Below are 24,048 nucleotides of genomic sequence, written 5' to 3'. Positions count from 1 at the left end.
AACGGGCATTGAAGCGAACACTCGGTGGCATACGGCCAAGGACGAGATGCACCACTACCTGTGGTCCAGACGGTGTGTGTGACAAATGCATTATGTTCGACCATATCGTCCTGTCCTGTCCAACCAATGTCGCCACTCTGCGGGCTTTCCAGCTCGGAGCTGTCAACACCCTCATGTTGATCCGAAGAAGACTACGCTAACACCACTGCCTCATTCGAAAGAAATTACTGCGAAGCCAGATACGATGCCATCGACAACAGTCCTGAACTCCAGTACACCGGTCCCAGAACCAAATACAACCTCGATGCTGAATGGTAAATTCCACTTCGTCTTGCCGAACCTGCCTTCTCGACGTCGTGGCATTCGAGCCTTGTCCATTCGAGTGAAGTCGACGAATATGTGTCCGACCACTTGAACACCTAGAGAAGCTCATTAGCAAAGCGACACACAGTTGTGCTGCTGTTCTCTTTACCTGGCCCATCCGTATATTCCGGTGGAAAATCCAGGGCAGAACTGTACAGAGTGCATGTCATCTTCATGTCATCGACGTTCGTAGCGGGTATACTCAAGTGGACCGCGCCTCGGGTATCTTTGGTTATGGAAGCGCCCTGGAGACGGGTCAGTGGATGCTTTGGATTTGATCTCGAATCCGGGCATTATACCCACCTTCAAGATCAGCCAATCCATTCTACCGAGGCATCTCTTCGAGCCATCCCACTGACTTGTATACGCCCTTGCTTCGGGATCAAGACCATCCCGGAAAGGCTGACTAGTTCCTACTCCATAACTCCTTCTGCAACATCTCTGAGTTGGAGCGACTGCCCCCATGCCCCGTAGGGCGGCGCCCCGAACGATTGCTGCTTGTGGGTGCTCCGAGACCAGAAGTTTTAGATCACCATTGAAGGTACACCATTCTTTAAGACGTGAACAGAGGTAGTCTGAGTCACCAAATCCGCCCACAAGGACAAGGCGCTATGGGAAATGTCAGCATTGACAAATTATCGCCGCATGTGAGCGGCTTACGTCGAGTGCATGGCCAAGTTGCTCGATGGCTATCTTCTGGTCGACAAGCAGGCTCAGAATTTCGTCGACAACGGGCGCGAAGAGGCTTTCGACGTCCGTCCTAGAGCCATTATCAGCGACTTGGCTTTCCCCATGATTCTGGGAAGTGTGGCCCACCTGGTCAGTCGAACCAGACTATCGTCTTCGTCGTAGTACTGTGATGAATTGACACCTTTCATGACTAGTGGGCCAATTTCTTGGACGCGAGAGTCGCCTGCTGATCCAAACCCACGCTTGACACTCTCCCAGGAGTTCATGAACCGGCTACCAGGACCTTTGCGTTTCATATCGACTTCATTGAATGCCTGGCCAAATCTCTGACGCATGAGCTTATGTAGATTACGATCGACATACGTCGCACCGCACTTTGCACCTGGTTATGAGTAGTCAGCTAGATTGCGCCTCTTCCAGAAGCACATCACACGAACCTATGCCGACACATACTTCCCGGAACTCCAGCCTTGGCGTGGTATCAGTAATCATGTACGTCGTGATATCGACCGTCCCACCGCCGCAATCGCAGACCATGATGCTCTCGCCCACCTAGAGGATATAAGTACAGACATAGCCACGGAAGTGTACAGAAGAATGCTTACTTGCGGTTTGTTTAAAGAGCTTGGGTGAGTATACTTGTGCAGCGCCGCGATAGCCCCTGCTTCTGGCTCGCTAATGATATTGATTGTATCCTGAGGTCGACAACCAAAGCCTGCAGCATAGGCCGCAGTCCGTGTCGAATCCCGAGCCTGGTCAGACCAGACAGCCGGCACTGTTAACCAGCAGTCTACAGGTGTCGAGTCGAAGACCTCCTTCGAGATCTGTTTGATAAGTTGCGCTGTCGAGTAGTTGTAGACCTCTCTCAAGAAATCACCGCAGACACGTTGAGCTGTGTAGTTCGATGGCAGACGCAACATTCCTTGATCCAGCGCCAGCCGGAAATCCGGATCATCATGAGGAGGACCAGCGCTCTGGTCAAGTAGTAGCTTGGTCCACGAGTAAGACACCATGGACGGTTGGACGTCGTAACCCCAAGCATTTTGAGTCAGACCAAACGTGTTGTTCTCGCGCTCATAAGCTATGCGCGAGGGAACCTTCCATTCGCCGTCCCTGCCTGGCCACGATCGTATGACGGTCACGTCGGCCGCATTCGTCTTGTCGGTTGTTCCATAGCTGACACCTGCCAGCAAAGATCAGACTGACATGGATCGATTTGACAGTTGCCATGACTTACCGGAGTACGTGGTGCCATAGTCCACACCAAGCACAATGCGAACCCTCCCGGGAGTTTCTCGTTGCTGGCTAGGCGCCATAATGTGTGTCACAAATCGTGCAGCATCATAGGCCGACCGTTTGTCATACTTTAATGCGGACTATACTCAAGACTTTTGATAGAATTGTCATATGGTGAAAGAGAATCGATTGATGGTAGTTTTGCAGAGAGTGTGACGACTACGAGGATGGGGGCGATCGGATGATCATCCCGCTGTGGCTGTACTCGCCAACGATCCCAAATCATAGGTCGTCCTTCTCTTTCTCTTGTTTCCTACACGATACTATTGATTGCAGAACAGTATGCACTTGCACTAACGTCAATTACGATGCAGAAGGTCAGGAAGATCTGGGACGGCCCTCACAATACTCGGGAGGCTGCCGTGACGACTCGTACGGCAAGTTAAGGACAAATACATCGTCAGTATACTATGCTGATAAGCTGTAGCTCAACGCAAATTCTACTGCCGGCTCTCAGCAATCATCGCGGTCTAAGCAACAGAGTCAAGTTGCAAGAACAAAACGTTGCGATCAAGTACTACCACCATTGCCGCAAATTGATGTGTCTTCGCAGAGCACCACAGCAGTACCTTCGGAGCGTAAAGACAGAGCTCCCATTGACAATCGGCAGTCTACCAATGGACTGCAGCGAACAGACCCTGATTTATTGGAGACGGAGACTATTGCCAGCTTGAGGCAAAAGATCAAAGAAGTGGACCATGAGACCACGCTGCTCAAGCAGCGACATAGTCACGAGCAGGCCGAGCAGAAGAACGCTTTCGAGGCCGAAATCCATAAACTTCAGCTCCAGGTGTTCCAGGATCTGCGCGGTGATTGTTTCCAACCGGAAGATGACACAACCATAACGCATGGATTCATGCGTATCCAGAACACAATCTTGATGTTTGCAAAAGAGTATGCTTCAGATAGTCTGGCAGATCTGGCGTCACAACCGGAGTGGGTGGCTACCGAGCTGACCCACGCGCTGAACGCATGTGAAGTGGCATCTTTCTCGCCGACTAACAGCTTATCACGTCTCGCGCAAGTACGACATATGACACGTCTTTGTCTCACTGGGCTACTTTCCTCGGCAGTACATACGATGGCACTCGACAACCCGTTCTTCTTCATGTCGGATAGCCTGCAGGCGAGCTTCGATGAGCTACCGGATCAGTTGCAGGGACTCAGTAACCGCATCGATCCAGCCGACGCTTTCCACAATACATTCCACATGATCTCAGATGGTAACAATACTGCCCTGCTACATGATTGTTCACGGACTGATGCTCAGCCAGTTGACCCGGGAAAGGCACACATCTGGAGATCTGACACATTGCGAGCACTGACACCTGACAAGCAGGACACCAGCATAGGAGCATGCCAATTACGTGACCACGTACAGAGCGAGCTAGTAGACAAGTGCGCCCGAGAGGCAGATCTATTCGAGCATGGGCCCGCACGACTGCTGATGACCCAAGCGGACGACACCCTGAATGACGTCCGCAGACAGAAGCTGAGGAAGGTGTTCAAGGACGCTGGAGGCTTTGCCATGGGTCTTTGGACTCAGCGGACGGGCATCGAGTACCGATTCAGGCAAGAACCGGCAGATCAGAACTTCTTAATTTCGTCGCCTTTCATGCAGGCTCACCCGCTCCACAAATTGGATAATCCCGATGATCATAGTCTGGACGGTGCACCGGTGAGATTAGTGCTTCAACCAACGGTATTACGCTTAGGTACACATGGAGCCGAGAGCTACGACCAGAAAAGTGTGTGGGCAAAGGCTCTTGTGTGGATCGACACCCACGGGTAGACATGCCGTGTCAGTGGCATGCGCTGTCGATAATAGACTTCGACGTCTGGACGCCTCTCAGCCTCGCGTGCCGTCCACAGATACAAGTCTGGTTAGGACAATCGCACGAACCATCGGCTTGGCCGTTGCTCCTCTACTACTCGGTTGATAATCTCGACTCTTAGGCTTGGCGCTAGCCGCAGCACATGTCCAATTGTTTGATCTACCAGCTGCTGCTGATGATCGAACGAGGTTAGCACGAGTCCCGATAACGACTATTTGTGGTCGATCTGAAAGATGCCTCCCATGTAGTTTATCACTGCATGCAAGCGTCTTCGTGAGGGTAACGAGGCCTATCCCCGTCATGCTCTTCTACCATGTCTGTACCGTCCTGATTGGACCGACCAGGATAGAAGAAGCCATGACAGGGGCCTCAGGCCTTTCTTTTGATCGTCGGCAGTATGCTTTCCTTTGCCCTGGAGTGCGCTGTGTGCGATATGTCGACGTCAACGTCAGACATTCAATGGGAAGGCAATTGGACAGTTTCAATCAAACAGCCTCAATGTGTGACGTCTGCGATGTGCGCCAATGGCGCAACAAGAATATCTATATATCGCTCTTATGGGCGCATTGAGACGAGAAATGGCAACTCGGTCCAGACAGCACGCGATATGGATGTAAGTATATGCCATAGAGCGCCTTCGTGGAGGTTCGGTCCAGACCATATTTCCATAGCCATTTGCTCATTACCGCCGATCATCGCCGAAGCTCAGCCATTTCCCCCCACGTATAGCTAGTACAGCATCATCCTGATCAACGCTCCCCGGGACGCCGCTCGCAGCGAGACTAAAGTTGCTCGACTCCACGGTGGAGTACTTCGACTATGGCTATCACAATCCTCCCAAACGTAAAGTTGGGTAGCATCATGTATGTCTGGTCGATCATGAAGCCACGGATGTACGGGTCAACAACCCGGGACTCGACAGAGTCCAAAGGTCTTGTAGCTCCTGACCTGCTTAGAGTTTTCCTCTCTGCAACCGTGAACTGAGGTCTAGTCGAATGGCGTGGCTTTGGGAGGCCACTGTTCGAAAGCATCGCTTGCAGAGCGGGAGTGTATTCTGGAAACCCACAGGACTTGCGATCGTGAAGCCTGCCTGAGTTGCGTAGCGATTGTACTGGTATCTTCTATAGCGGCCAGCCCTCGCTACCACAAGGTGCCATGTTTCGTTGGAAATCAACTATGCGATCTTCAATCCAACCTGATCTGAGGTCCTTGACCGCCTTACCCAGTCGAGGATCGACACGTGTTCGGCACATTTGGTCCGCATCGAGGGAGTATTGTCTGCACTCCGATTGCTCTTGACAACGCCGCCGGCAGTCCTCCAAAGACCCAAGCACGCCCTCTTCCTTGTCGCTCAGATTGTCCCAATCGGTACGAGGCGACATCATCTGAGGCATCACCAGATTGGTAAAGATATCCTTGTGACGTATAGTCTCGGATGTCTGTATCGCTGGGTCAGCGTACGCATCGTGGGATAGAGGCGCAGAGATACTTACTGCATTATGTTTGGTCATCCATTCCTGTTCGAAACTCCACAGCTCCCGAATCATTGACGGCGACATGTGATGGTAAGATATGGTGTTATAGCACCATTCTCGGAGCGATTCATCCGGCACAGAGCGGCCGTCCGCGCGTGCATACGGCACGAGACCAGGGTAGTCGCCTTGGAAGGCTGGCCAGGCATTCTTGAAACGCACACCCGAATCTGTGAATGTCTTGCCTAGAACGGCATCGCCCACCCAATGTCCCTCTGTGAACTGCTCGATTGTGGCCTTGTTGGCGGAGTAGTAAGGCACAATTTGTCGCAAGGCCGGCTGCGAAACGATGAATCCAGAGCCGCCGTGCGCGAAGATGTCACCATTGGCAAACATTTGACTTCCGGCGTAAATTGGCTGGGTCGAATCCAACACAGAGAGGTACTGCAGCAGCTGAGACCAAAGCAAGAAAGAATCCGCTTCTATGAAGACGTACCATTTCATATTGGGCCGTTCGTGCAATGTCCTGTTGACCATAGGCAGGAATTTCCACTTATCCAGTTTCCAGCCTGGATTGTCAGCCTTCCCAGTCATGCTTGAGAACCGATCAGGATCACCAGCAAGCTCTGATGTATCCAGCGTGGATCGGCCGCCATTCTGGAGTCGGCGCCAAAGATCAAAGTCCGGGCTACTCTCTTGGTACTTTGGGTCGACATCCGCCAAGGCATCAATGATGTGCTCGCCAAGATAGTCCTCGTCGAAGTCCGAGAAAATGAGGTAGTTCGGGAAGCACCGTATGCTGGTAGACAGATGGATAGCGAACCGGTCGTCTATCTCTGTAGAGCCGGTGCGAAGGATGACGAAGGTGTCACTTGCGCCCGGTAACTCGTGACATGGCAGCTGTCCAGCTTGTGATGCTTCACTTGATAGTGGAAGTAACCTGGACTTGCTTGTGACACCCAAGCCGGCGATACTCCAGACTAGGAGCAGAGCGAGGAAAGCAAAGGCCAGGACAGCGCGAATGTGTGAACGCTTGCTACTGAGCATGACTAGGTCGCTCTGGCGTCGTTGTTCGCAGCGTCTTGATGTGCCTGCGACGGTCTAGGAAATCGAGGAGGGTCCCAGCAATTGCATAAGACCGCGCCGTGGCTAAAAAAGTGAAGTAAGGATCAACGCTGGCTCCGCACAAAATTAAGGCTATACATCAGTCTGGTTGCAGTGTCTGCTCAAAGGAAGCCGCACGTTGGAAGGCATACAGTGATCTGCTCAACGAGGCTGTGAACTGAGGATGGCGGTAGAGAAGGCCGCACATGCGTTTCTGAAGCCCCTTCGGACCACCAGTAGTTACCCACGCCGGCGGTGCCACCAGCACGGCGGCTGGAGACAGTAGCGAGGGGTGTACATGACATGGATGACTGCCGCTAGGAAGAATTCAGAGACTCCATGTGATGAAAACGCTGCTGTGGAACTAGTGGCACGACGATCACCTCAAGCTGATTAGCGACACGGGAAGCATGAGCGTGGCGATGTCCGATGGCCCCAAGAGTGTCGTTGAGATAGGCGCCTATCTGTCTGAGCAATGCGGCCTAGCCAAAATTTGAGTTTCGGTTGTAAAGCCGTCGGGTCCGTTCATACGCTAGTGGCTTAGATCAATCTCGATTCCACGTAGGCGGTACCCCAACAGGCTAGACAACAAAGGCGCACCGACTCGTGCAGCGGCTCCCCTCCATATCAAAAATCCTGATATAATAATCTGCTGATATAGCAGTGCTACGCCAACAACCCAGATGGACCGTCTCTGCCGTGCTTGATAGCACGCCTGTCTCCCTGTGAAGCTTGTAAAGGCTTCGAAGCATGGCAGGACACGAGGCTAAATTCTCTCTAATTGTGTGGCGCTTCTGGGCAGGCGTGCATGCAGCGGGATGCTCATTGACCAACAGCTCGAGCCGCGTCGATCGTGTTGCCATTGGCCCCTCTTCTGACCGGTGAACCGAACGAAGCGGCACAGGGCGCAGGATTGCTGCAGACTAGGCAATCCTTCGACAGAAGTCCGTTTGCTTTTAATGGTTCGCATCCCAGGCCCCATGCTCAATCGGGCTGCACGGCACAAATGACAGCCCCCAAATGCTGCGGAATCTTATTAGTGTTGTGGAAGAGGGGGCGCAGAAGATAACGAGTCGTGCAACGGTGTCTGCTGGTGCGAGTGCAGGCCTCTACAGTCCTCTGCGTGGTGCACTCATTGCATAACACTGCTGTACTACCCTTGCACTCCGTTTTAGTTGATCCATTGTCTCTGGTCCACATTGCGACGGGAAAGTGTAGACGTATCTTAAAAGATCTTGGACCAGAACACGCACAATGGGACGCTGCTTCACATACCTCGCAGCTCTGTGCATTGGGGCCGGTGGTATTGCGGCTCAGAGCGTAACAGCGTCGACATTACCTGCTCTTCCAACGGGAAACTTTATCAACAACACGCAGAATGGCGAATTCACGTGGCCTTCTGGATCAACCGGCATTTTCAATCAAGGCAGCCCGATGGGCATCAGATGGGAATCACCGTACAACTTGGTCAACATCTACTATATCTGGAACCAGACTGTCAACCAGGCTGTAGTCAATCAGTGCCAGATCGTTAGTACGTTTCCACCTTCACAGACAGGTAGAGTGTGCCTCGATTGACAATTTTGGCAGCCGGCGCCCCCGGTAACATGTCCTATGATTGGGAGGTCAATTGCGCTATCCCACCGAATTGCAACACACAAAACTGTGGCAGTGGGATCACCGCGGCGCCGTACGTTCTGCACATAGTCGATGCCGATCCGGGAGGTGATGACAGAACCGGGTTCTGGAGCCGTCAATTCTACATACAGGCTCTGCCTGGCTCTTCCTCATCGTCGGCGACCAGTACACCAACCACAACGAGTATCAGTATTAGCTCACCGTCAACGACCGGTCTTGCTGCGGCAGCGGGCTCCGACAGCTCAACAACCTCGCCGCCAGCAGTGTCGTCCTCGTCAGCGACTCAAGCAGCGACAAGCAGCGCCCCACCCAAACCAACAAACAACAGCGTTGCCATCGGGGTTGGTGTTGGCGTCGGTGTCGGCGGCGCACTGCTACTTGCTGCCGGTGCATTCTTCCTCTGGAGGCGTCGCGGCCGCGACACGAAGCACAACAGTAATCAACCACCTCCGTCATATCCAGAGAGTAATTCGACCTGGGGCGCGAAACCCCAGCACTACGGGGCGTCACCGCAAACCAACTCCCGTACAGCCTTTCCAGCGGAAGCTCCTGCTCGAGACCCGCAGGAGATGGAGGCTCGAGGTTTCAGCTGAGCATTTTACGTGGGAACAGGAGACATGACAGCATCGTAGGGAGTTCAATGTATGGGACAATCGATACTTCGAAGTTCGTAGTGAGGATATAATGGTCACGATGCTGGGACGACATCATACAAGCTCTATATACTGCCGTTGCGTGGTTCAGTGATGGTATCAATGTCAATGATGCGAGCAAGGTAACATGACCTTGTGCTCAATAACAAACACCTTGTCCTGATCGATAGCCACGGTATTTGTTTCGAAGCAACATAAGGCAATAAGACGCTTTTCCTTCCATCCCTCGGGGTCAGGCTTGCATTTACATCCATTGCAAGTTGTGCAGATTCGTGGACCGCTCGATAGAGTTGCGATTCATCGTTCCCGAACGCCAAGCTGCAGTTCCTTCCCAGCCACGCCTGGTTCAGCGGTTACAGCTTGACAGCGGACAGACTATTGGTGGCTTGCTAGATAACCAACCAGAACCTGGTGAAGTGAAGGATCCGACGTAGATTGCCACTTGCTCTGAGATTCATGCGTTGTGCACTCTCGAAGCAGATGTAATTTCACCATTGTCCACCTGCTCAATTCATTTTTTGAGTCGAAAGCCAGCCCAACATGCGCACCCTGCTCTACACTTACTTACTTCTCACTGCTGCAGCCGCGACCAATCTGACGTTCCTCAGTCCACCAGATGCATCGAGCTTGACAATCGCCAACAACACAGCATACCTCATTCAGTGGACGACGAATTTCGCGCAAACAGACCTGACGATCTTCTCGGGTCCTGATGATAACAATTTCTTTTCGTGGCAGCCCCTCGCGAGTGCGGGCGGATCAGTATAGCCAAGTAGAGCAGGACAAAGCACTGATGATAGCTACAGCGAATCTGACCTCGGACTTCCCCTCCTCAACTGGACGGCCGGACCCATCAATAGCCAAAACTTGAGGTACAACCTCCACCTCGAGCTCGCGAATGGACAAGATCACGACTGCGTAGGATGCCGTGCGAATAGTGCCATCTTCCGCGTCTCACAGAACGGTATTGATTAGTCGGATGCCGCTCAGACTACATCGACAAGCTCGGTCGCTTCTGCGACGGCAGCACCATCCACGGCCGCCTCGGCGTCTCCTATTGCTTCTACACCAGCGCCAAACCATCACACTAGTCTAGCCATTGGTGTAGCCGTTGGTCTCGGAGTGCCGATACTGCTTGCTATCGGCCTGTGCCTTGTCTGGCGACACAAAGGACGGCAGAAGCGGGATGCGTCTGGAGATGCGTTGATGCATCACGACGCTATAGGCAATAAGAAGGGTGTGCCGGGGTAGTCGCACTACGAAGACGATGCGGCTCCCATGTTTGAATGGAACAAGCCCCCGTTGAAGCGGATTCGCAATACCTGGTCGAAGCTGATGCAAGGTCATCTACTAGACTTGAACATGTCGCTCGTAACAATACGGTGCATCGATGGGAGCTAGAGGGTGATAGAGGTAACAAGTGATCTTGCTAGTATTGTAGTTATGTTATAGGGAATCCTAACTCACTACGCTAATAAGATCTGCCATATCTACTGATACAATGGGTGCTACGATCAGGATGTAGCTATCATTTTCGGTAAGCCTAGGTAGAGCTCTGGGGGACGCTCTAGGTCGTAGAGACTGCGGACGGCTCTGCATAAACCTATGTCAGAGCATTTGGAAGCTCGGAAGACAGATAATACCACTTTCGTTTGATTAAGTTTGGTAGTATCGAATAGCACACCGGCAGTGTCAAGTCATTGTGCTCGCTGCGCAAATAATGATAATAGAGGTAAGGCTCTATCGCTTGGACCGAAAGTGTATACATGTGGTACCTGCATTGGCATTAGGCGAGATCAATGGTTGCGATCTATTGGTACAGCTCTAGCATAGCCTGTCGTCTCTACATTGACAAATACTGACGACAAGTGTTGAATAGCCTACATAGCTGGTGGTAAAAGACTCTCATAGAACTGGCCTGGCGACTGGTGGTATCTTCCCAAGCGCCTCGCTCAACCCGCTATTATGTAAACAGGAGACGTCCGCCTGTTCCGGACTATTGCTGTCGCATAGGTATATCATCCCAGCCGCTGGGTTGACTGAACACGCATGCCTTGTGTAATCGCTCTCGGACAACGTTGACCTCCCTCGTGACGCAATAGGTGATCTTTGCGCTTGAAGCCCACGATGGCATAAGCACAGTTCTGATCCGAGCAGAACCACGGGCGCAAGTTGCTGTGCGCATCTCTCTGGTGGCGTGTGACATCCTTCTGGTAGACGAACAATTTGTCACATTGATCGCAAGACAATGGGCGATCGGTATGTGTATTTCTGATGTGGTGGCTGGTGATAAGGATTAGTATGAACCATGGTAGTGCCGACTGAAACACGTACTTTAGATCGTTTCCGCACCGAAAATGCTGAAGACAATCGTCGCACTGATGTTCGGTAACCATCGAAAGCCTGCTCGTCCTTGTCGTCCTACCCGTTGATGTACTGCGGCTCTCTGTACTAATCGTTGGTGACATGTTCGCACCATGCCGCGGTATAGACGCGGCATCTCTCGATCGATCCAGCGCGAAGGGTGGTGCGTCAGTCAGCTGTATTATTTCCTGGTGAAACCATGGCTCAGTCCTGTTTTGTTGCCCGTACGGGATCCCAGGCGGTGAGGCTACTGCTGGGCGTTTGGGTAATCTTTGACTATACGGCACTGCATATTGCGATGGGTCGACAGGAGTTTGCGAAGGCCGTCGCTGATCGCTGGTGGCAGTGCCATGCTGCCACTGTGAGAGTCTAGGATGGATGTTCGGTTGGTCGAGATAAGGTTGGTTGAAGGATAAAATCGGCCCAAAGCCTGCTTGATCCCAGCTGGCGTTCGAATACGGGATGACTCCAGTATAAGAGCTGGAGTGTGCTTGCGCTGGCGCAAAGGTGTGCTCCGAGCTGTGTCCAGCTTGTAGCGTCGATGGGTAGTGAGGCCTGGGCGGGAGTGCTGCTGTCTGGATGCTCTGTCTTTGCTGATTTACGTATTGATGAGCTGTGGTTCGAGGCGATGTGAGTTGCTGTTGGGGATAGCTTGTCAGAGGAGCTTCAAGCCTTGCTACTTGTTTTATGTCGTTAGGTATCCCGCCAGCGTACTGCAGAGATGGAGGGCATGATCGGTACTCCTGTCTCTGAAAAGACTGAGTGAAGTAGGGAGTGGAGCGATCGGACTGGATCGGCGATGCATATGGATTGGCAGTACTCGTGGTAGGCGTGCTTGTGTTGGTCGGTCGCCCTGTGTGTATATCTGAGATCTACTGACACTTATCAGCACAATCTGGTCCCACGTGCTTGGCCCTCAAGTAACCATTAGTGACTTTGGGCGGCATACAAATGATCCGGAAGCTTGCAGATAGTCGACGTTATCGTCGTCGGTGACCCAGGCGCCTGTTCCCGCCGTCTCGTCGGGCCCAGTATAATCTACCATGGCTGCAAAACGGATGACCGAGCAGAGGCAGTCTGACCAATGGTTTTGAAGAAGGCGGTTTACTCGGTCGTCGGTTCACAATGTTGAATTGCTTTTGGCTCTGTTCGATCTGCGGGCGCTGTACCATCTCTTGGTCGCAGGTGGCTCCTTATTCTCACATCAAAGGATAAGGGGTAGGGAAGATGCAGTGAGGGTTCAAGTGTGAGTAGAATCGAGTTCCCAACCTGTATGGCCCGACAGAGCCCTGGAGGGGCCGCCTATGATCGGGCATCAAATCATCGGCGCGACGCCTGGAGGGCGACTCCCTTTACCATGTGTTAGAAGCGCTAGCATCATATGACGAGGTAGGCAGTGCTGTGTAATACAACATTGTTACAGCGGAGTCCCACGAAACGAGTTATGTGTACGAGAGGAAGATCGGATTTCGAGGCGCGGTCGCGCGCCTTTGAAGGTTCTAGCCTTCTCCCCCGTCTCCATCTTAGTGACGCCGTTCACGTGGGCGACCCCATGAGCCTGCAGCTGGGCGTTCAATAGACAGTGAGCGCTTGCCTGTATCAGCTCAAGATTCGTCCCAATCAGTCAAGTGGCAGAGCACATCGCTCAGAAAGCAAGCAAGCGCGCCCCATCCACTTCCCGCGCTGTAGTCGTTGTTCTTGATCGGCGGCGCGCTGTCGCATGCCTTCCGGACGATACATGGGACTCGTGATCAGAAACCTGAGGCTCCCCGGGAGAAGGCGAAGTCTTGAAGGTGCGGTGTTAGCGTAAGGCGAAGGGTTGGATCATATGGATCCCCTCAACTCGAGGCTTGTTGTGAGTGCTCGGAGCGATGTGGCTTTGGCACTCGGGATTGAGCTTGGATGACAGAATGATCCGTGACCCGTATCGCCCATCATCGCGCCTCTACCTCGCGCCGTGCTCCCTCCACCTCAACACACAACCCAGCATCTGTTTATGTAAATTGCAGCAGCCCGGTATCTGGGCCATCTCCTCCTCTTGTGAGTGCCGCGGATCCGATGGCTGAAAAGGCTTGATACCTCCGCTCTGGTCATGATGGCTTGACGATTGGCCAGAAGCGAACTGGCCTCTGTGCCGAATGCCCCTGGTTGTACAAGCATTCTAGCCACACATATCTCGGTGAGCATCCCATACATGCCAACCCGCCAAGGTTTAATCAGAATTGCAGTCCGCTACATTTCGTGCGCTTCGTTGAGAGCTCACCACTCCATACACATTTCGTGGGAAGGATTGACTCCCGTTACAAGCTGCTTCCATATCAGGAAGGCACGACGGCAGCATCTCCTTCCAATCACCGCTTCTTCACAACGCAGATGTGCCCAGTGCTTCGCCACCCACATTCGAGTCAAAGCGGAGCTCCTCAGGCATGACCAGATCCGTCTGTCTCCGCCCGTGCTACGATGAAGTCAAGCTTCCATCGCACATCAACACGTGAGCTTTAGGTCCTGTCGTCACACGCAGCAGTCACTTCACTATCGAATGGTGCAACGCCACCGTCTGCACGTGCTAATAACGGCCCGTGAACAATGACACTGACACCGGCTCGACTGAGCCTCATTTAGGCAGCAATTGCTTGCCAATCACAGTCCGAAGAATGGCAAGGCGAGGCAGACTGACCAAACAGGACTCAACAGTTGTTCACCAGGCACTATCCTAGTAGCACCTGAGCCAACAGGACGGCGCCGTACCGTAAGATGTGTCGCTACTGGATGAAGACTTACCACATCGCTTGGCCGGCCACTCTCCAGCAGCGATATTGGACGCAAGTCTTGGTTCGTAGTGTCTCTGTCGTTGACACTGGTGTCGGCTGCAACATATCATCACCAATCGGTGTCATGTTCAGTACTCTGTGCAGGACCTTAAAATCCTTAGTACGTCAACGTTATCTCCGTAAGGGCAAAAGTGATACAAGCATGCAGTGTCCGCACATCGTGGACTAGCATTCGTTTGACATCGACATCCTCCTCTAGTCACATCTAATCGCTCCAAGCATCAGTTCCCAGCTACAAGACTCCAATGCAATGCTAGCCAATATCCATGCCACATATATACTATACGTCAATCATGCCTTCCCATCGTGGTCCGGAGCTGAACGGCGCTCCTGCTACAATTTCCTTCTATAGAGCTCGCCTCCGCAATCCCGAAGTCGTTTGGCAGCCTGTTCAGGCGTGATGTCGCGCTGTGGCTCGGCCATCATCTCGTAGCCGACCAAGAACTTGCGTACGGTCGCACTGCGCAGTAAAGGTGGGTAGAAGTGCATGTGGAAATGTGAGGCCTCGATCTCTTCGTCAGTGCCGGTGAGCGGGGCTTGGTGGATGCCCATGCCTGCAAGACGTGTTAGTAAGAAGTCGTAACTGCAATGCGACACCTCGCTGCTTACTGTAAGGAAAGCTAGTCTCGAAAAGATTGTCATATCTCCTCGTAATTTCAGCCATGACCTCGGCCAAATCCTCCTTATTCTGCTGATTGAGGTCGACAAGTGCACGCTTGTGCTCTTTCGCCACGACCATCATCTCAAAGGGCCAGGTACCCCACCATGGTACTCCGGCCCAGAAACTGCTATTCTCAAATACAGTCCGATCGCCCTTTTCGCTCTCTAGCTTGGCGTAGTCTTCTAGCAAGTTACAGCCACCTTGTTCTCTTCGGTACTTCTTCAGGTTGTCAAGTTCGACTTCTGGTTCTTCCGGTAAGGATGTCGTCGTCCATATCTGACCATGGGGATGTGGATTTGAGCAGCCCATTGCTGAACCTTTGTTCTCGAATATTTGCATGTAGCGATATTGCTGCCTGGGCTGTTCGATGATGTTGCCGTTCGGTGCTGAAGGTGACGAGGTCGTAGGCTTGGCAGCTCGTGATAGTGGCGAGTGGGGATCGATGTGCGAGGTGTAGATCTTGGTCCAGGTATCGATGACGGGCATGATCGTTGGCGCAGGCATGTCTGCCAAGGTGACGTTGTGTTCGGGTGAGAATGTTATCACGTAGCATTTTCCAGTCGTGCTCTCTGCTCTTAATAGTCGTGTTGCGAGCGCTGCCCCGTTCGTTAGTCTCTTGTCCTTGCAGGCGTTTGATCACATCGACTCACATCCGTCCTGATCGGGCTGCTTGTACTCCTCTTGTTGCTCTTTGACCGCAGAGTAGTCATTGACGAAGACGAATGTACTGTCATACTTTGGGTTGACATCGCCTTGTGCTCGTTTGTTGCCAGGACAGAGATAGCACTACTACGCCCATCAATCGAAGAACTCCTTACACATTGCACGTCCTTGCTTGTACTCACTGTGGGATCGTGGCTTGGGAGTTCAATCCTGCTGGCAGCCTCCTGCTGTCCCTGCCATGGCCTCTTCGTCCTATGAGGACTGACTAGCACCCATGACGCACGTAATGGATTGTACCGTCGATGTGAGATGTCGTCGAGGATGGCTTCGGGCATGTCGGCAGTTTTGGTAGTAGAGCGAGCTACTGGCAGGGAGTGGGAGGGAAGATCAGGCGAAGTGTTGAGCTGATGCATATTCGTTAGTTCAGATGATTATTCTCCACTTGCAGGCAGTGACTGACCTCATATACTGTCTCGCTTAATGGCACTAAATCCTTCCCTGCTGATGGTGAAGCAGTAACCGCCTCAAGTGAGCGGAAAACTAGAACTCTATGCCTCTGAGCAACCCGAAATGGAACTTTGTTGAGATCCGTCAACACCCGTTCGTGACCACGACGCGAAACAAACACCGCCGGTCAAGGTGGACACGAATGAAAGCCGCCATCCCACTTTCTTGCGACTGCAGAAACCTACACATTCGATAATGGGGATCCTCGGGATGTGGAGATGCAGGCGGAGGGGCAGATGGGAAGCACCGTGTGGTCCGTGACGAAGTTCTTCCGGCTTGCCACGTGGTCCGGCAGTGATTGAACTAGGCTGAGGGAGGCGGCAAGCGAAGGTTGAGATCAAGCCGATGAGCCCGGGCGAGCGGATCCGCATATGTACAGTTGTTATGATCGGCTCTCACGATGCTTTGGCAGTTCACACGAAGATGTACCGCACAGGCAGAGGATTGGCAGATATCGGCGGTGGCATAGTGCGAATGGAAAGCATGATAATGATGTCGAACCATGATGAAGCTCGTTATTATTGCTCACGCTATGTATAGTCGTGGCCATGAATCGTTCCTGGGGTTAGCAAAGCATCCATATGCCTAGTCGCTTTCCTAATTTTTCCTCCACCCACTCGACTAAGAAGGAGCCTTGTACCCGGTACCGTCCTGAGTACATCCAGGAGTGACAGCACAAACAGTCGAGCCAAGGCCCTCACGGAAGAAATTGCCACCCACAGGTCCAATAAGCCCTGCCTGTGCGACATACGCATTCAGATCGAACTTGGCGCGATTGCCTGGGAGGTACATCAAAGTCGGCGGCGGCACATAGTTGGGTGGCTGTCTATACACCAAGAAGGTATATCGATGTGCGGCGACAGAGAGCGGCGTGGTCTGAGCATACGTGGCGATGGTCTTACGGTTCTGGTTGGCGGTGCAAACGGGTTGCGCATCATCTATGATGAGGTGCAGAATGTCCTTCAAGATTGGTGCGGCTGGTCCAGGCGCATCTGGGTCCACCATGATGATTGTGTATTTGGTTGATGCTGCGTCGTAGCCAGGCTTGGCGGTGAAAGTGATGTCTATTGGCTGATTGAGAGTTTCTAGATGATGTCGTAAGTAGGAGAGCACGGAGTGGGCATGGCGATAATTCTCTTACCTGTGGCCGAGAAAGTGTTGCCGAGATTGACTTGCTTGCCATTATAGTCCACTTGTACCGACACCTTGGGGTTGAAGCTCGGGATCACACCAGGGACCAGTTTGGCTTGTGTGAATGCTGCTTTGGCGGCAGCTAGTGTTGCTGAGCCAGCCGTGGTGCATGTTGTAGTGCGCTTGTCGAGAACAGCATCTGGTATAGCTGCAGCTGTTGCCGTGGCCGCGAGTGCGAGAGCTGAGAAGAAGTGCATGATGATTCCTATGGCCTACAAGTATTGAGCCACATCGAGGAGAAGACGTCGCACAATCTGTCCGGACAGTCTTTATAGACTGTCGTCGTGCGCCATGTGGACCTGTAGTCCTACGTGACGTAGCAGTATTGGTGACACGCATTGCATCGCTCCAATTTCGAATGCAAATACAGTGACATAGTCGGGAATACGTAGTTTGTCCGCAGTGATCGCCTGTCTTAAGCAGGTACAACGTGGATCTATAGACCAAGGTTGCTTGGCTGGCCTTGAGTCTTGCGCTTTCCGGGCATACGGTATGATGTCCGCCAGGTAGCTGTCAAGAGCAGACTAAAGCTACAGCAGCGATGTACATGTAAGAGGGCTTCCGAGGCACATTTGCAGGCAGGATGATGCTTATATCAATTCAAGGATCTCAGAGGCTCGAGGGCCGTGATGTCCAGCTCTTGAGTATTTGTGATGCTTCGTTAGGCTCTGAGAACGGTTGAAAGCGCGTCACGCCGCAAGCATGATGGCTCTCGTGGTGTTTGGCCGCTGGCCGTGATATCTGTGTGAGTTTACCCGAGTTGCTCACGAGGTCTGGACACCGAGACAGGACGACGATCTCATGCATAGGATCGAAGATTGAAGCTGCGTGTTGCCGGCGACAAGAGGAGAGTAGCTGTTCGCCAAGTCGCGCAGATCTTCTCCCATGTATTTGTCTAGCGTGATATGAGATGCATTGATCGACTTAGCCGCAACGAAGCTAACGGATGGGCCCCGTAGATCAAAATGATGCGAGGTGTTCGACGCCATGTCGAAAACACCCGCCTACCTCACCTGATGATGGTGAGCTGCTCTGTATAGCAGCTTTCTCACCCGGATACACAAGGACGAGATGAGCGTAAGGAAGTGACATTAGGACGTAATTGCGGCCGACTTCAGTCTCCCTTGTCTTCGTCCTGGCTGTGGCCTTCGATGTCTTCCATATCCTCATCCATACCTGGCCACAGGACTTGGCGCTTCCAAACTGCACGTACGTTCATTCCCGTCGTGAAGAGCCATATCGCCACTAACAACACACTCATGGCCGAGGTCACGGCTTTAATACCATTGCTCTCAAGCACGTTGCCTATGTAGATCGCGGCGATCGTCAGACCCACGTTTGGGAAGATGAAGCCCCACCACTGCATTGTGAAGTGCATCTGTCGAGCACCAAATAGCACGCTCACGGTGGTCAAAGCGAAGAACCAGAAGGCTAAGAGCCAGAAGAATATTCCAGCTGGTACACCGATCGCCTTCCATACATCCCCGACCGCGAAGGTTGTGATGCCGAGAAAGTCGTCTGGTATGACCTTAGGTGCTTGATAAGCCAGAGCCACGAGCGTATTAGATGTATATGCTAGTTTGTATTAGCACTAAGGCTACGGAGTGCAATATGGCTAACTTACCAGCCGGTCCCACAGCAACATACATGCCCGGTCGCTTGGGGGGCTCAGGTAGTTCGTTCGATATAAGCCTGGTCAGGTAGATTGTATATATGAAGAAGGCAAACATCCATCCCAGTCCTTGAAATAGTATGCTTCCGATGAAGATTGGCAGCGCCGATGCCTGTGGTTGGCTGTACTCAAGAGTGCTTCCCAATGGCCCAAGAATGAGGAAGGAGTAGACTGAAGTCAATTAGCAAACCATCAAACCATCCTCATGTCGAGCATACCTGGCAGTATCCTGGCAGTCATTGTTAGCACAACGCTGGAGCTAGACGACCACTTTACTTACCAGGCGGGCATTGCGTGCTCAACAGGCAGTCGCTCAACATCGAATATGACATGGTACTGAAAGATCGCAACTAGCATAGCACATCCGGCGAAAAGCCAGAAGCACACCTCGAGCGCTTTGACAAGCCACGGCCCACAGCTTGGTACGCCATACTGTTGAGTGTTGTATAATATCAAGGCGATAGAGACCCAGAATGTGCCGAAAAAGAAGCTCCTTGTAGGCTGTTAGTCGTATCTGGTATCGCATAGTAACGTCATCACCACGAACTCACTCATGCGGATGGTGTAGCGATCGAGTAAGTGCAGATGGCCGCATGGCGAAGCGGAAAGTGATTAGGCATGAGAATAGGACGAAAAGTATCAGATTCAGGATGAAGAAGATCTTGCCTATAGTGAGTACTCCACGAAATTCGAATGGCTGCTGGGAAAGCAAAGTCGCAATGGCGCCTGTTGACATCGTACATTCGAACCAGCTCCAGGTGAAGTGCGACAGCCGCTCACGAATAGAGACGTGTTTGTCATGTCCAGGCGACTTGGCAGGGTCATTCCTGTAGTGTTGTTGCTGCCGCGTATCGTTACGACTTGAGGGCGACACTTTGTTGCCCATGGGCCTTGAGCTACTCATCGCTAAGATTGATTACAGTCTAACGAGACTGGACGTCACAGATGAGATTAAAGAACGTGTACTCAAATACCCAACATATAAGGAAGCCGGCGAGGGCGTTCCACGTCCACTCGTGGACTATGCCATGCATTTGGCAAGTCGTCATCGATTTTGTCTTTTCCTTGCGGCGGGTGGATGTTGATTCGCATGGACATGAAGCTCAAACTAATGATGCCTACATGACGGCTTGAGGGCACGGGCCGTCGAGCCGCTCTGAGGGTCTCGAGACGGGGCAGATAAATGGCATCCTGTGAGCAGACATGAAGACGAAAGCGTACGCTGCAAGTCCGTGGCACAAGAATTATCGATTCATTGTGAGACTCGGTCCCACGTTGGTGGCAAGCTCGCAAGGAGCGATCTTGGCCTTCGTGGGTTACAGTAGCTTTCAAGTTCTCTCCTCAATGTCCAAAAGCGGCTGCACAACCTTCGTCCAGTATGTCGCGCGCCTCTCAATGAACTCGTCACTTCTAAAGCCAGACCGATCGGACGTGTTGACGTTCCAGCCGCAGTCGAGATAGATGTCTTTCATCTTGCGAGCGGCAGCCCATACATTGTAGCTTGCCAGCCACTGCCGTTGAAAGTGCTCTTCCCAGTCAACGGGTGGATGCCCTCCAGAGTCATGATAGAACTCATACCTGAAATCGAGGCCCTCTGCTATGCCAAAATACAGAAGTTGCTGACATTTCGATATGAATGGCTCAAGCACTTCCCGCGGCTGACCACCAGATAGGTGAAAGTAACCGTCCTGATCCTCTGAATTGGCTATAGGGGTGCCATGGTATGAGGTGTTCTACAGTGTCGTTAGAGGAGGTAATCAAATGCTTTTGAAAGAGCCTACTGGTCTTGGTATCGTAGATGAACTCAGTCCCGTATGATCCTTCACCGAACGTCAGACGCAGAGCGCATGGTGCCGTAAAATCATCATTGTACAACTCTCTCTGACTCTCGAAATAGCCGACATCAAGTTGCTCGCCAACATAAGACATGGGATATGTACTGGGCTGGATTTCGAGCTCCAGATAGTGGTCTGCCACGTCCATATAGGGCAACATAGTCATCAGCTCCATAAACTTCCGTATCGTAGCCTGCGGTACTTGCGGCATCTTTGTTGATTTCGCCAGCTTTGTAGGGTGGAGTACGGACTGCAAGACCGCGTGTAGCTCCTAATGTATCGAGGAGGGTGTAGAGCTCCGTGACGGTATCAATCAGCTCCAAATGAGAAGATACTGCTACGTCAGTCTGCATCTTTTAATGTCCTCAGGTGCCTACCGGGTCTGGGCCGAAAGTTGTGCTCTTCGTACACGTAGAAATACTCGCTGAAGTCGATGGAAGTAGAAGGTGTGGGCAAGCTGTTCCCACACTGTGATTAGCTGACCATGGGACCGCAAGCAGCAGCAGCTCTTTCGCCGGGCATGGGGAGTCATCCAGTACTCCTGCTTGATCTTCGAGACATACATCGACACAACTGCACATTCGTCCTGAACAGTTCTCTTTGTAGGAAACGACGCTTTCCCTTCAATTAAATCTACAACTTAACGCCACACTTCGCCCCATGGATGAAAATAATCAAGCACTTCCGCAATCACTTCTTGTGATTAGCAATTAGTTCCTCCATTAACACATCCGCCCCCTTCTGCACAGTATGCACACCCATCAGTGCCGCCAGCTCAAACACCTCCACAATCTCCTCCTGCGTCGCTCCATGCTCAATAGCATTCCGAATATGCAGCTTCAACCCCGGCGCATACAGATGCGTGGTCGCTGAATCGATAGCACAGTATATCAACTCCCTCGTCTTCGCATCAAGATGATTATGCGTGCCTTGCTGGAACGGCACAGAGCTGAAATGCGTGTAGGCTTCGAAGAAATCTGGTGAGGCTCGTAGGATGCCGTCCCATGACTCGGACCAGTAGCCACGTTTCCGCTGGAAGTCGTCTTTGGCTTTTTGCTGTTGGGGTGAGAGGTCGCTTTTGAAGCTTTGGCCTTTTTCTGCCATGACTTCTTGGAGAAGTGGAACGCCTACGCTCAGCGAGTGCACGCCAAGCACGGATGTGAGCTCCAGTGTCTCCATTACTTCTTCCTTGCTTGCGCCGGCACGAAGGGCGTTGGTGGTGTGGGCTTTGATACCAGGCTCGTACATGTGCGTGCAGGAGGCATCACAGGCGAGGAGCACCAGTTCCTGGAGTTTGGGGGACAGCTTGCGCTTCAGTAGCGGGACGCTACGAAGGCGCAAGTACGCGCTGAAGTAGGCTGGATCGAGGATGAGGATGTTGTGCCAGGTCGAGGACCATTCTTGTCCTGAATCTACGAGGGTCTGCTTGAGCTTCTGTTGTTCTTCCGTGAGCTTTGCATCCGGGCGCTTGTGGACTGAGTAGTACGGCATCTTGTTTTGTGCTGTAAGAAAAGCAGTTTCGTGGCAGTAGGTCGGAATATGAAAGAGAAATTCGGTAAGAAAGTCAAGTCAGCTACCTCTGAGCTACATAAGTCTTCCTATCACGACCTGCCGATGACGAAGCAGCACATGGCGCGTCAAATCTTTTCGACACCGTTGTCGGATTGTGGCAAGATCGCATGTGCTTGCAGAACTAGAAGATGCAAGGGGCGAGACGAGACGTATCGAGGAAGCGAGCGGGGTCTTGGCGACGATTGGTTGCTGCTTCGGAAGGCATCAAATCTCTCCCGCTGCGTGACCTGATGCGATTTGTCCCCTGTTGCAAACGAACTGGAGATGTTGTGTTGTGAATTTACGCTGTACCACGCGGACAGATCTGCAAATTTTTGGTCCATGAGGACGTCTCGAAGCGATCAGCCGTGCTATAAACACCACAACGCCGACGCTTGCTGTAACCACGAACGCGAACCGCCGTGCATGCCGCTAATGATATATCAAAACAGCACACTTGCCATGCCTCATGATCTTCTCTCTTTGATCATGCTCAATCATGGTGCGCTTGCCATACCAGCACCAACGCCTCTCAGCAGGACAATCGTGTTGCCCGACTGAATACATTGCGCAAGCTTTTCTCCAAATCCAAGCAGCCTTCCACTTTCAACATGAAACACCCTCAGCTTATCCTCTGCGCTTTCGGACCGATTATTCATGTTGCTGACCTGCAAGCTCTTCGCCGCCAGATCCAGTGTTCGACCAACATTGAACTCTGAGCTGTAGAAGAACGTTCCCTTTGGTATCTTCGCCGTGATAGTCTCCGAGCTCGCCTCTACATACACATATATCCTCTTCTCCACTGGTATCTTCTCGTCACCCTTCGCAGTCTTTTTCATGTTTGCACTCGCCTGTACACGTGCAGCAGCAGCTTGCTTGGATGCTGAAGCCGGTGCTTTGGGCATCGCCGCTCGTTTCGCAGCTCCCCAGGCTTTCAATTTCTCGAAGGCTGCTAATCCTTTCTCTCGTTGTGTTTGGCCGACTGGTCGTGCACCAAGTGGTGTGAGTTTGTCGCAATTGTGCTCGTATGTCAAGCGGTGCTTGAGACAATATGATCGGTTGCATTTCTCGCAGTGCACGCCTATTACCAGGGGCGTGTTGATCAGGGTTTTGCAGGAGGGGTCGGCGCATTGTTGTTCATGATTTAGAATGTTAGGTTTTGGAGACTGGGTGTACGCTCGGCTGGCTGGAGTTTGTTGCGATTGAGCTCGCCGTCGCGCCCATTCGCCTTTGTGTGTACATTCGTGGGAGGACTCTGTTCGGTGGTCGAGGCAAAATTTGCTGGCTTGCGTTAGCTATTGTGATGGTGAAGATAATAAATGATACCCACCAACTCACCCTTTGCAGCTCTCACATTTGAAGGGCAAGAAATCAAGTTGTCGACAAAATGGCATCTGGCAACGAGCGCCGATTGCCTCAACCTCACCTACACTCATGGCGCTGTACGTTGCGTCTTCCAACGGATCTGTTGTGCGTGAAGCTGCCATACTTGTCCTGTGCTCAGATACTTATACGTTCGTCGCGACCCAAATGTATGTCTCGCATGCTTACAAGAGCATGAAGGCAATGGACATTCGCGCGTGAAGCCAGAAGCTTCGAGCGGCAAATGACAAGCATTCGACGAAAGAGGAAGGTACGCCGATTCTGACATGTGACAGGTCACATGCACCACCCCCATCCGAGCGTTGTGGAGATAGGCGGGGCTTATCAGAGTCCGAAGGC

General features: G+C 52.3%; 10 protein-coding genes across 10 annotated transcripts; 2 read left to right on the top strand and 8 right to left on the bottom strand.

Annotated features, from left to right (window-relative positions):
* Positions 1-210: 210 nt before the first annotated feature.
* On the bottom strand, positions 211-2,369 carry LTS14_009015 (uncharacterized protein; the record flags this gene model as incomplete). The annotated part of the gene is made up of 8 exons (XM_064841698.1): positions 211-419; positions 473-608; positions 667-972; positions 1,024-1,123; positions 1,180-1,435; positions 1,491-1,605; positions 1,659-2,236; positions 2,291-2,369. The coding sequence occupies 8 exons, from the start codon at positions 2,367-2,369 to the stop codon at positions 211-213; spliced, it is 1,779 nt and encodes a 592-aa protein (XP_064690861.1).
* Positions 2,370-2,657: 288 nt separating this feature from the next.
* LTS14_009014 (uncharacterized protein) lies at positions 2,658-4,141 on the top strand (the record flags this gene model as incomplete). The annotated part of the gene is made up of 2 exons (XM_064841697.1): positions 2,658-2,721; positions 2,916-4,141. The coding sequence occupies 2 exons, from the start codon at positions 2,658-2,660 to the stop codon at positions 4,139-4,141; spliced, it is 1,290 nt and encodes a 429-aa protein (XP_064690860.1).
* Positions 4,142-5,305: 1,164 nt separating this feature from the next.
* LTS14_009013 (uncharacterized protein) lies at positions 5,306-6,703 on the bottom strand (the record flags this gene model as incomplete). The annotated part of the gene is made up of 2 exons (XM_064841696.1): positions 5,306-5,623; positions 5,678-6,703. 2 exons carry the CDS (start codon positions 6,701-6,703, stop codon positions 5,306-5,308), a joined length of 1,344 nt encoding a protein of 447 aa, XP_064690859.1.
* A 1,311-nt stretch (positions 6,704-8,014) lies between these two features.
* Positions 8,015-8,991, top strand: LTS14_009012 (uncharacterized protein; the record flags this gene model as incomplete). Its single annotated transcript, XM_064841695.1, has 2 exons — positions 8,015-8,294; positions 8,351-8,991. The coding sequence occupies 2 exons, from the start codon at positions 8,015-8,017 to the stop codon at positions 8,989-8,991; spliced, it is 921 nt and encodes a 306-aa protein (XP_064690858.1).
* A 5,588-nt stretch (positions 8,992-14,579) lies between these two features.
* Positions 14,580-15,411, bottom strand: GAL7_2 (galactose-1-phosphate uridyl transferase; the record flags this gene model as incomplete). Its single annotated transcript, XM_064841694.1, has 2 exons — positions 14,580-14,800; positions 14,856-15,411. 2 exons carry the CDS (start codon positions 15,409-15,411, stop codon positions 14,580-14,582), a joined length of 777 nt encoding a protein of 258 aa, XP_064690857.1.
* Positions 15,412-15,543: 132 nt separating this feature from the next.
* On the bottom strand, positions 15,544-15,905 carry GAL7_1 (galactose-1-phosphate uridyl transferase; the record flags this gene model as incomplete). Its single annotated transcript, XM_064841693.1, has 2 exons — positions 15,544-15,693; positions 15,753-15,905. The coding sequence occupies 2 exons, from the start codon at positions 15,903-15,905 to the stop codon at positions 15,544-15,546; spliced, it is 303 nt and encodes a 100-aa protein (XP_064690856.1).
* Positions 15,906-16,698: 793 nt separating this feature from the next.
* On the bottom strand, positions 16,699-17,465 carry LTS14_009009 (uncharacterized protein; the record flags this gene model as incomplete). The annotated part of the gene is made up of 2 exons (XM_064841692.1): positions 16,699-17,162; positions 17,219-17,465. The coding sequence occupies 2 exons, from the start codon at positions 17,463-17,465 to the stop codon at positions 16,699-16,701; spliced, it is 711 nt and encodes a 236-aa protein (XP_064690855.1).
* Positions 17,466-18,382: 917 nt separating this feature from the next.
* LTS14_009008 (uncharacterized protein) lies at positions 18,383-19,826 on the bottom strand (the record flags this gene model as incomplete). The annotated part of the gene is made up of 5 exons (XM_064841691.1): positions 18,383-18,843; positions 18,893-19,111; positions 19,159-19,169; positions 19,221-19,433; positions 19,492-19,826. The coding sequence occupies 5 exons, from the start codon at positions 19,824-19,826 to the stop codon at positions 18,383-18,385; spliced, it is 1,239 nt and encodes a 412-aa protein (XP_064690854.1).
* Positions 19,827-20,268: 442 nt separating this feature from the next.
* LTS14_009007 (uncharacterized protein) lies at positions 20,269-20,986 on the bottom strand (the record flags this gene model as incomplete). The annotated part of the gene is made up of 2 exons (XM_064841690.1): positions 20,269-20,645; positions 20,722-20,986. 2 exons carry the CDS (start codon positions 20,984-20,986, stop codon positions 20,269-20,271), a joined length of 642 nt encoding a protein of 213 aa, XP_064690853.1.
* A 479-nt stretch (positions 20,987-21,465) lies between these two features.
* LTS14_009006 (uncharacterized protein) lies at positions 21,466-23,813 on the bottom strand (the record flags this gene model as incomplete). The annotated part of the gene is made up of 3 exons (XM_064841689.1): positions 21,466-22,277; positions 22,844-23,607; positions 23,665-23,813. 3 exons carry the CDS (start codon positions 23,811-23,813, stop codon positions 21,466-21,468), a joined length of 1,725 nt encoding a protein of 574 aa, XP_064690852.1.
* Positions 23,814-24,048: the final 235 nt, after the last annotated feature.

This window comes from Recurvomyces mirabilis, assembly GCF_035927965.1.
Source record: "Recurvomyces mirabilis strain CCFEE 5264 chromosome Unknown scaffold_28, whole genome shotgun sequence".
NCBI classification, from domain to species: domain Eukaryota; kingdom Fungi; phylum Ascomycota; class Dothideomycetes; order Mycosphaerellales; family Teratosphaeriaceae; genus Recurvomyces; species Recurvomyces mirabilis.
This window is presented reverse-complemented; position numbering and strand designations above follow the sequence as displayed.